Source organism: Colossoma macropomum, unplaced genomic scaffold, assembly GCF_904425465.1.
Source record: "Colossoma macropomum unplaced genomic scaffold, Colossoma_macropomum, whole genome shotgun sequence".
In the NCBI taxonomy this organism is placed as follows: Eukaryota; Metazoa; Chordata; class Actinopteri; order Characiformes; family Serrasalmidae; genus Colossoma; species Colossoma macropomum.
The window spans coordinates 33,787,373-33,798,406 of NW_023494806.1; the positions used below are offsets into that span (position 1 = coordinate 33,787,373).

General features: G+C 41.8%; 1 protein-coding gene across 1 annotated transcript; it reads left to right on the top strand.

The window, feature by feature from the left end:
• Positions 1-348: 348 nt before the first annotated feature.
• On the top strand, positions 349-1,522 carry tcima (transcriptional and immune response regulator a). Its single transcript, XM_036599057.1, has one exon. It carries the CDS (start codon positions 471-473, stop codon positions 777-779), a length of 309 nt encoding a protein of 102 aa, XP_036454950.1. The 5' UTR covers positions 349-470; the 3' UTR covers positions 780-1,522.
• Positions 1,523-11,034: the final 9,512 nt, after the last annotated feature.

The following is an 11,034-nucleotide window of genomic DNA, read 5'->3' on the forward strand; positions in this document are numbered from 1 at the left end:
ACTTTGAAAAGTCGGTGGAGTTTCCCTTTAAATAAACATTAAAACGCCACTTTGGTTAGATTAATTGGAGGCCTGATAGTAAACGCACTTGCTGCATATTTCCCAATCTGATGGATAACCGAGTTTATCAAGCTCCAGATCTATTAGTAATTAATAACTTACATTCTCTCTGTCTCTCTCCACCCTGCACTTCACGCGCCGCTTTCCCGTTACTGGCGCCTCTCTGCTGCTCTCCTATTGGCTGAGCTCATGAGTAGGCGTTCCCCTGGCGCCAGTGATGTCATCCACAGCCCTTTAAATCGCGCGCATCGCCGCTGAGCTGCTCACCACCGGCCTCGCGCGCCTCGCAACCGGTAAACCATCTTAGAACAGAAAAAAGAGCGAGAGAGTGAAGAGGCGCAAGCGACAAACAAACACAGCAAACGAGAAACACGAAGGCTCGCGAGAGAAAGACCAAGAAGACAAAGACAATGTCGACGTACTTGAGCTCCGAGAGTCGCCGCGTGAGCCCCCGCGTGCACGGCAGCGGCTTCGACACGGCGCGGAGAAAGCGCGCGTCCCCGCACATCTTCGAGCACGTGCGAGAGGACGCGCTCGTGCGGCTCTTTCGCAAGGCGGGCGACGCCAAGGCAGAGGAGCGCGCGAGGAGCGTGTTCGCCGCGGCGGCGTCGCACGAACCCGGAGAGACGGCGCGCGCGCTCATGGCTCTGCGGCAGCGCAAGAAGGACAAGCTGCTGCGCATCGCCGGCGCCGTGCGCCGCTTCCTCGGCGTGCGCTGAACGAGCCTGGAGGAGGAGAAACGACTTGAAAAGTCTTTAAAACACGTACTTTGAACAGAAACACGGCCCGGCTGTGTGCACGCGCACTGAGCGAGCGGAGACCGTTACGGCTAACAGACCGCGGAGGACTGAAGGACTGAAAAGGGGGTGAAAACTTAGCCGCGAGGGTCAGAAACGGACAGCGAAACGCTGGAGCAGAACCAAGGAACCCGCGGTGACCCCCCCACCGGGACTTTTACCGAAGGAGAAACGGGAGAAACGAGAGACTTGAGCTAGCCCGAGCTAACGAAGCCAGTGCGGTTACCTCAGGTACCGCGGTTACCAGGGCGACGCGTCTCTCCTCTCGCACGCGGGAGATGAAGACTCCTGTGTGGAACGCTGCACCTTTCCCGCGCTTTCTGGAGCCAATCAGACTGCGAAAAAGGCGCTTACGTGAACTTTTTTTTTTTGTTGTTAATTTTTCTTTTTTTGCATTTTATAATTTTTTTTATACATGTAAATGCACGTTTAAGTGCATGATGTGCCTCGTGACGACGAGAAGATGAAGGGAAAAAAAAACGCCTGTATGATCACGCCTCATATTTATATTTACAAAAAAAGCCTGTTAATATTGTCTCACCTTTTGCCTCAGTTTCAGTTTTCCTGTGTTATACCACAATATCAAGTGGCCACTAATTTATTTGTACTTTTTTTTTTCCCTCCTCACAATTTTGTCAGTTCTCACAATAAATTATTAACATCTACGTCACTGTCAGTGTCTTCTGTTCTTGATGTGTGCAATTTATATGAAATGAATGCAAATGCAGTTGATGCTATTATATTGATGCCTAGAAATAGAACCTGTGGAGGTCCATTCAGTGGATAAAATATCCCACCAGGGCTGTTTCTGAACATTTGGGGGGGGGGGGTATTTTTGTGTGCAAATACATAATTAATGTATACATGAATTGATTGATTAACATTAATGTATAGATTTTTAAATATATACAGGCGGCCTGCAGCAACAAACGAAATTATTTATAGTTGTGTGCGAAAGTTTTGGCACCCCTGGTTGAATGACTAAAATAAGTTAACGCACCCTCAACAGGGAACACATTTTGATGCACAAATACTGTTTACTTGGGGGGTGGTAGGGAGATAAAATGTGGCCTGTGCAAAAGTTATAGTACCTTCTGGTAGAATGGATTAGGTGATGTGTCCACTCACTGGCCACATTATTGGTAACAAACTGAGAAATAAAAGGAATAAGTCCCTTCATGTAAAAAGCATATGACTACTAGGATACGCTCAATGGGAAACCCCCTCACTGGCTATATTGTAAACTGTGGTATAGTAGGTCATATCAGTGGTAGACCTCAGCATCCTTTCTGCAGTGAACTAATATCTTGCTTCACACCTGTCGGTAAATGTTGCTGAAGAGTTTAGAGCCCAGTGCTACACATTCGAGCCAAAAATCCACGCTGACGTCTGCCGGTTACGTTACAACGAGGTCCATCAAAATGGCACTAAAGACTTACTCAGCATTGTCTTGGCAACCGCCGTACACATGTGTGGCAAAGCCATCTGACCTCAGCGAGTCTGACATACTGACGCTTCCTCTCACCAGCTGACATCATCCTTCTTTCACAGCTGTCAAATGCTCTTTTAGTGTTGGGTAGGACTTCAGCTACTTCACCACAAGAGCTGTTTGAGGGCTAATTGTCAACACTGCTACCACTGTAGAATAAATATATCGACGTTAGTAACTTCAAATCAAAGTACATCAAGTACAGTTTTGCATACCTCAAATCACACTTCTACCCAAGCATGTTCGTGAGGAAGTCAGTTCTATCCTCAGTTCCTTGTTCTTTCTTCTGCTTTAGCACTTTTAAGCAATAGCATTTTATTTCCAGACAGAGAGGCCTACAGGAGAGTTTGACTGTCTTTTCAACATTCTTGCATAAATAAATGGTTAAGAAGTGAAATTCTCCACTTTAGAGAAACTCACTAACTCAGAATTATTTACAGTGGTGGTGATAGGAACCAAACGTGTGAAGAGTGAAGCTTTCTCACAAGATTATTAAATGAAATGGTTATGAATACACTACCTGGTGTCTGACACATTGTTTTATGATAGTTTTGAGAAGGTATTTGGCCTAAATTCTTTTTAGAACTTTTTTTCATGGTGGAGAGGTACATGCAGGGCATTGTGAGGCAAAGAAATCCCTAAAAAAAAGCTTATATGTTCATATTTGCCTCTATAGTCATATGTATAAGTTTAAACAAGATGTTTTATTGATTTTCTAAGTGAAAATAAGGTAAAATAGCCTTTGCATCCTTTACATGGAACACTTATCAAACTTATCAGGCAAGAAAACATGTTTGACCAGGGCGCTCAAACTTATGCACACAACTGTATTTTACCATCATCAACACTACAAAAAAATAGACACGTGTTGGTTCACTGGTGGCTTTAGATAGTAAATAAAATGGCTATATTTGTGTTGTAGACATCACAAACTCTGGTTCCTATCACCACCACTGTGAAGAAATCAGTTGAGGTTTTTCTATCTTTAAATGACTGTTTACATCTAAATAATTGACTTACGCAAAAAGTTCAGTGTCAATCAGTGGAATTCTCTTCTAACAAACTCTAAACTACTAAGATGTTCCCAGTTCTATAGGGAACTCGGTACTGGAGGGATTGTTGGACCTGCTAGTGTTTCTTAAAGCCATGCTAGTTTTTGCTAGGCTACTTTTACTTCCTCCAGGGTTGTTATTTCAGTGACGCAACTATTTTTTACTTCCTACAACCTCTTAGCTCAGAGCACTTGTCTGATGTAGATTGATATTTACTCAAAATTAGGTTTTCAGTATTATCTGTCTATAGAAACAAAGGGAAGTGGATAGATTAAGATTAGCTGAACATATAATGGAAGGCTAGTTATTTGTTTACTTTCAATCACTGGTATTGGTTTCAATGTCCACCACTCCTGTATCTTCTGATGAGAGATTGATATATATACTCAAAATTAAGTTGGTTTTCAGTGTTATCCATCTCTAGAAACAAAGGGAAGTGGATAGATAAGATTAGCTACACAGCTAATGGAAGGCTAGTTGTGTGTTTACTTTCAGTTGAGTCACTGGTGTTGGTTTCACTGTCCACCACCCCTGTATCTTCTGTTGAGATAAGACTATCTGAAGGGGAATTTGGTTTCTCTTCGCCTGCTGGGGTTTACCCTTCACTGAACCTTCCTCGCTACGTAGCTAACCAGACCGGCACGAACCAGTTCAGGAGAAGGGTGGGGGGGGGACTTGGCCGCTCACGCTGTGTTTGTGTAAGGTAGATTCCATCACCCTGCTCTCCAGATAAGCGCTCAATTAAGCAGCATTACCAGGCTTTTGCTTAGCGTCTCATCTCTTTAAGACTTAGCGTGTACATTAGCCTAAAGCTAGTCACACCCATGGCTAGCCCATACTCCAGCTAGCTGTGAGAATCTTTCTTTTCTTCTTTCTTTCTGTGTCTTTTTCTCCGAAGTGGCTTCGTCAGCAGGGCTGAGAGGAGCGAGGCCAGGCTTCGGGTACAGTTTAGGATTAGAGGCCAGCAGCACGGGGAGGATCAGAGGATGGCCGTATAAGCTTGGGCAGCTCAAACCGGTTCCATGCAGTTGGGAGTGCGTCATTTGACATCTGACTAACAGGCTGCTGCATGTGGCACCGACCTGAGGGGGCGGGGGGAGGGCTTTACCTGGCTGTTGAGGGTTGGGCAGAGTAGTGAGTGTTTACAGGTAAATATTCAGCAGCAAGGAAACCACAACCCCCCCCCCTCCCCCGCACCATCCCTCTCTACCTTTCTCTTCCTCCTATTCCCCTCTCTCTCTCTCTTCTACCTTGGCTCTCTTTCACTGTCTCATGTTCTTTCTTGCTGCCTGCCTTCTACCTCGTTCTCTCATGTGTTGAAACCGAGACCTACATGGTATAGACTTTACATACAGTACTGTGCAAAATTACACAGAAATATCAACAACTAAATATATCAATTTTTCAGAAAATAGTATGTCCACTCTTTGCCTTCCATTCTTTTCAGGCAACTCAATTTCAGTTTTTCCAAGAAATTTGCAGGGATGCTTTTGCACACCTCCAGAGTTCAGTCTTAGACGTTGGTTGAACTTTGTTTCTCACAAGTAATCCTAATCACAAATTCAGACTCATCTTAAATGTCCAGTTCCAGTGTGATGGGGACCGTTTTGGTGGTCTAACAGTTGTTTGGAGTCCCCTTTTTTCTGTATATTTTAAATATATTTAACTATATTTTAGAAACTCAGTCTACTCAAATAAATATATCAAGAAAAATGAATAACTTGGCTGTTTTGACAAAAAATGCATGTCATGTAAGTGAATGAATGGCCCAACAGAAGTAGTTCAAAATTACTTCAGAGTACATAAAGTCAAGAATGTACAGCAGGTATCTGTCAATGACTTCCATCTAAAGGTTGGACCTCTTGTCGGAGATTTGCAAGTTCAATCCTGGTGATGCCACAGCCATCTGTGTTTGGGAGTCCTAGAGAGCACAACTAGCCTTGCTCATTCTGGGTGGCTAGGATGGTCCTCCCTTTCCTATATTGGCTAGTGTGGTGCTAGCCAACCTGGGAGTCTCTTAGCTGACAAAACAGAATTAGCAGTTAGCACCCCCCCCACCCCCATGGTAGTATTATATGATGTACCTAGCAGGTCAAAATTGGACACGACTAATGGCTAAATTGGGAAGAAAATTGGACAACAATCCAAAAACAAGGAATATTTGTTGTAATTTCAAACTCGATTGACCACCTCAGAAGTCATGGCACTTCATACTGCTGCTTCAGATTTTGAGTGGACGTAATATGGCATTTGGGGGCTTTTGGTTTACTGTTAAGTGAGTTTGATGAATACTCTAGAGTAGAGGTCCACCGTCTGAAACAGCTTCATACAGCCCACCATGTATTTACAATTGACCCTAAATTTTGGCCCACAAATAGCTTCAGTTTTCCACAGCTAAATATTTACATCTGATGGTAGAGTTCTTTCCCCCATGAGATAGTGTGGCTTGTTACCCAACATAAGCTCTATAAATCAGCTTAGTTTGGTGATTATGATGCTAAAAACAAAAATAGAGAGCTGCATGCAGGAGAGATCATGGATCATCCAAATGAAAACCTGATGCAGCATGAATGCTGCACACTGAGTGCGTTTGACAGTAATTTAGCTATAATTAACTTGGCTGTTATTCTAATTAAGACTGTGAGTTAGTTAAATATGCCTTTGTAGATTCATTTAAAGCAGTACAGTGTGTCAGAATGGAAATATCCATAAATAAATAAATAAATAAATAAGTCACTGAGAGCTTGATTAACTGCCCTCCTTTGCTAAGCGTTAATTCGCAGTAACTTCACTCAGGAATGCCCCTGCTATCACAATAAGAGTCCCATATAAATATAGGCCTACTGTTCAGTGTAAGTGTACTTGATGTTATTGAACACTGTCTTCTACTACTACTACTCATCATAATAATAAGCAATAAGGGTCTGGGTTCGATTCCCCGGCTGGGCAACCAGTGTCCTTCCTGTGTGGAGTTTGCCTGTTCTCCCCGTTTCTTTGTGGGTTTCCTCTCATAGTCCAAAGACATGCAGTCAGGCTGATTAGACATGCTAAATTGCCATTAGGTGTGTGTGTGTGTGTGTGTGAGAGAGAGAGAGAGAGACTGTGTATGCCTGTGTGTCTGCCCTGTGATGGACTGGCGACCTGACCAGGGTGTTTCCTGCCTTCCGCCCAATGACCGCTGGGATAGGCTCCAGCTCCCCCCGCTAGCCAGAAGGATAAGTGGCTTAGATAATGTGTGTGTGTGTGTGTGTGTGTGTGTGTGTGTGTGTGTGTGTGTCTTACTAGTAGTTTTAGTTGTAGTAGCGCTTAATATCAATTAAGTTGTGCCTAAATGAGTGTGTATGTATATATATATATATATATATATATATATATATATATTACCTTGTTAAAATTCATACTTGGGGTAAAAAATGGGACACTTATAGTTTAAAACGTTAAGTAAACATTAAACAAAAAACTTTATATGGTTACAATTCATACTTTAAGAAAGGGCCCTTTGCTCCTTGCATTTCTTTCAACCAGCCTCCTTTGGAGAAGACCACCTGCCTAGCTGCCCCCAGGTGAACTGTGTCTGCTCTGGAGTATGCTTTTTCTCTTTTCCTCTCTCTCTTATAATCATGCATACGCAGACACCCCTGACAGTTTGAAATATGTGCTCCATCACAGCAATACTGGCCGATCACATGCAACGTGATTTTGTCCAAACACAGAGCGTGTGTTATTGTGTGTGAATATGTAACTGTAGTGCTACACATGCGAGGACCAGACATCCTCACAAGTCCACTGAACTGGGAAATCTTTTAGCTGCCCCTCACAGCTCTGCTTGTGTTTGTTGTAGTACATTAGGAGAAAGCTTAAGCCTTATTTGGATTAGATCATGAAAAGGTTTGTAATGACACTTTACATGTCTTTACATGGATTGTAATAAATGTAGTGCAGGATGAGTGAGTTTCTAGTGGGTTGTATTTTCTATGTGCCCAGATTTGTTTCATCACACACAGTCATATGATTAATGGAAACAAATGTTGTTATTGTTATTGTGTCTGCCCTGCGATAGACTGGCGACCTGTCCAGGGTGTATCCTGCCTTCCGCCCAATGACAGCTGGGATAGGCTCCAGCACCCCACCGTGACCCAGAAGGATAAGCGGTTTAGATGATGTATGTATGTATGTATGTATGTATGTTGTTATTGTGGATATAAAGTAATGCCTTACACCTGTAGCTCACAATACACAATATAGTCAGCCCACAGGATCTCTTTTCTCTCTCTCATCCTGCTAATGTTCCCCGGCATAGAGAGGATGGAGATGACCCAGACCAGGTAAATGGCTGAGAGACTATTCAGGAATTTATCAATTCTTAATTATTTTGAGTTTTTCAAGTGGATGTATGTGCTAGGTGACTAAATATGGCAATAGCAGCTGTAAAAAAACTTTTTTCCCTAATGCAATGCAGCATCTGCCTGAAAATTATTGGAGATGTGTATCTGGATGGGACTAAAATGATTGAAAATGATGCTGAGTTTGGTAAAAAGCAGTTGCACATTTAATATGATGCTTTATTTATTTCTGAAGAAACTGACAAGAATATCATAATATTTGCCACTTGTTGGTTTAAACAAACCTTTAGCATATTATGCTACTGCTGTCCTTTTTGTGTGATGTGGTACTACTTTACTACAAGACTACCCAACCCTGTTGCCCTTTTAGTATGTGTTATAACTGCTTAATAATGATTTTTTAATCCTCTATTGCACACATCATGTTTTTCTTGCATAAAAAGAATGTAATTATTTGTTTTTCTTGCATAAAAAGAACCTAATTATTAGAATCCAACACAATTTTTAAAAAACAATGCGTGCTGGTGGCCCTTTTGGGGTATGTTGCCTTGAGGCAACAGTTGATGATACAAAGCGTCATATAAGAACCATGCGATTTTTTTTTTTTTTTATCTAAATATTTGTGTAACTACAAATTTGTTGATCTTGAAATACTAAAATGCTAAAGAAAATGCTTAAAACCAAGCTAAAACATAAAAAATAATCAAGTCCCAATCAAGGTTTCAGAATTGCCTTTCAGTTCTAAACTAATTACGCTAGTAAAATATTATGCATGTTGACTGCAACATGACATTATTGCCTGGAATGGGCTTCTACCAGTAAACTAATGTTGTATGGACATTAATACCTAAATAAACAAAAACACAAAAATAACCGTCGGAAAATCATTCTGCATGGAAAAACTAAACAATTACTGCAATGTTCTCAGAAGTGAGTGAAGAAGTGCCTCTTTGGTAGTGACTTTCTAAACATAGTCCACTCTCGTACTTATTTAGCAATTTCTCATAGCATAAATTATTTACACAGCACTGAAAAAATGAACGTAACAGTGAACTTCATGCTCTAACAGATTTCAATGAATTCTATTTTTGGATTGATAAAGTGATAAAGTGATTTTTCGGAGGAAATAATACAGTGCATAAACATGATTCATCCACAGAAAAGCCAAATAGAGGCTTAAAATTGTCCACCAAGAAATAGTGTGACCAAATACTAACTGTTTATTTGCTTATTCACACTTTCCCCATCACTATTACTCTCTATTTGTTATACAACATGTGTAATGTCATTGTAAAGTGAGGAAAATGGGCTTGTTGCCCTGAGGAAACATTGTGCAATAGAGACTGAATTTGTTTATGACCAAATTAATAAATATTAAAACTATAAGCATTTCAAACCATTTATAAGCACCTTATAAGGGTATTATTATTATAAAGTGGTCCTGAAATTATTTAGAACAAGATTAGGATTAAGGATTAAGCCTAACTTCTTTCGTTAAAGCAGCATTGGAGTCAGTGTCCTGACACGTAACAATACATGTACATGTAGTATGTGTGCAGATGGTTAGGGATCCACTTTTAGCACCAGGGTCTTGCATTGTACTTTGTTTTATCCTCTTTTATTGCCTACTTTCCTTTTAAGGCGATCCAATTGTTTAGCACTGGAAGGGCTAAATCTTGCAGCTTGGACTTTACGCCAGTGGCGGGGTCGTCCTATCTCGCCCACCCTTTTCCTGGCTTTCAGCAAGCTCAAGTCTTTGAAGTTGGCAGACAACGCGGCTGCGGTGCTTCTGGGTGTGTGTATATATGTGTATGTTACTACGACTGAGGAGAGCTGATGGTGTGTCCGTCGAGAGGAACTCGCCCTTGGTTCCAGCCTGAACCGGTTGCGAAGAGGACAGGCCGTAGAGGAACTGAGAGAGGCGATTAGCATGAAAAAACGTTGAGCAAGGGAGGAGAGAAACTGAAAAAAACCTCTTGTCGCGTGTGACTTGTGGCCCATTGTGTTGCTTCAACAGTCTCTTTTGCCTAGATACCGTTTTATATAAAGCCACGTCTGTATAGACAAAGTCTTCCAGACTGCTTGGCTCAGTTAGAGTTGAGAGGAAGCGGAGGTTCAAGAGGGGTTATTAGTGGCAGATAAATGGCAAAGCTGCTTGCATTCTTCCGCCGCTACCCAAGCTCGATAAGACGAAGACGGAGCTGGAGTTCGTCTCCTTAAACGATGAAACATCTCCGCCTTGGAAACAGAAGCACAAAGATAATAGCAAATAATAATACGTGAAATTTATGTAGCGCCTTTCTCAAACCTAAGGATGCTTTACGGTCCCAAACAACAGGCAGCATAGTATCTCGTGAGCCAAGATTATGGCTTGCAGATTCTTTGTCATGGTGGTGAAACTGTTTTAAAGGGGATTTTTCCAAATGTCTGCAACTTTTATATCGTTAAGATGTAAACAGAGTCATTCAGAGTGGTTTGATGTGAAATTCTCAGTTCTTAGTTTTGCTCTGAGTGGTGGTGATAGAAACCAGACATCTGAAACATTGTCTGAAGAGTCACTGGATTGTTTTATGATGGTTTTGAGAAGGTTATGGCCTGAAGTGTGCTTTGAAACTCCATATTTGTGGTGGAGGGGTGCATGCAGGGCGTTGGGAGGCAACATATTGGCCAAAGACAACAACTCAAAGGACAAAAAGATTCACTGGTGGTTTTATGTCGTGAACATAATAAAAGTATCTGTGTTGTAGTCATCACGACCCTTGGTTACTATCACCACCACTGTAAAGAAGGCTGAGTCAGCAAGTTTACGCTGGTGGTGATAGGACCCAGACGTCTGAAGAGCTCAATGCCTGTAAAAGCTCCCTCACGGAAAGTTATTACCCAGAGTTGTTATGAATACGCTGCTTGATGCCTGAGACAGTTTCAGTTCTACTGCAGTTTTGAGAAGATTTTGGCCTTAGGTGTATTTTTAAATGCCACATTTGTGGTGGAGGGGTACATGCACGGTGTTGTGAGGCAAAATAGTCTCCCAAAAAATCATATTTTTCACTATTTTACCATTATCAACTTTACATATAAAACTGGGAAGACGTGTAGGTTCACTAGTAATTTTGGATAGTAAATAAAATGGCTATACTTGGTTGTAGACATGGACCTCCTGGTTCCTATCACCACCACTGCGAAGAAAAGTCTGTAAGTTTCACTACAGTAAACCATTCCAGATCAGGAAGCTGAAGTGCTGCCTCAGAGCAAGCTGACGCAGGAATCTGGCTCTCAAAAATGAGGTCTGCGTT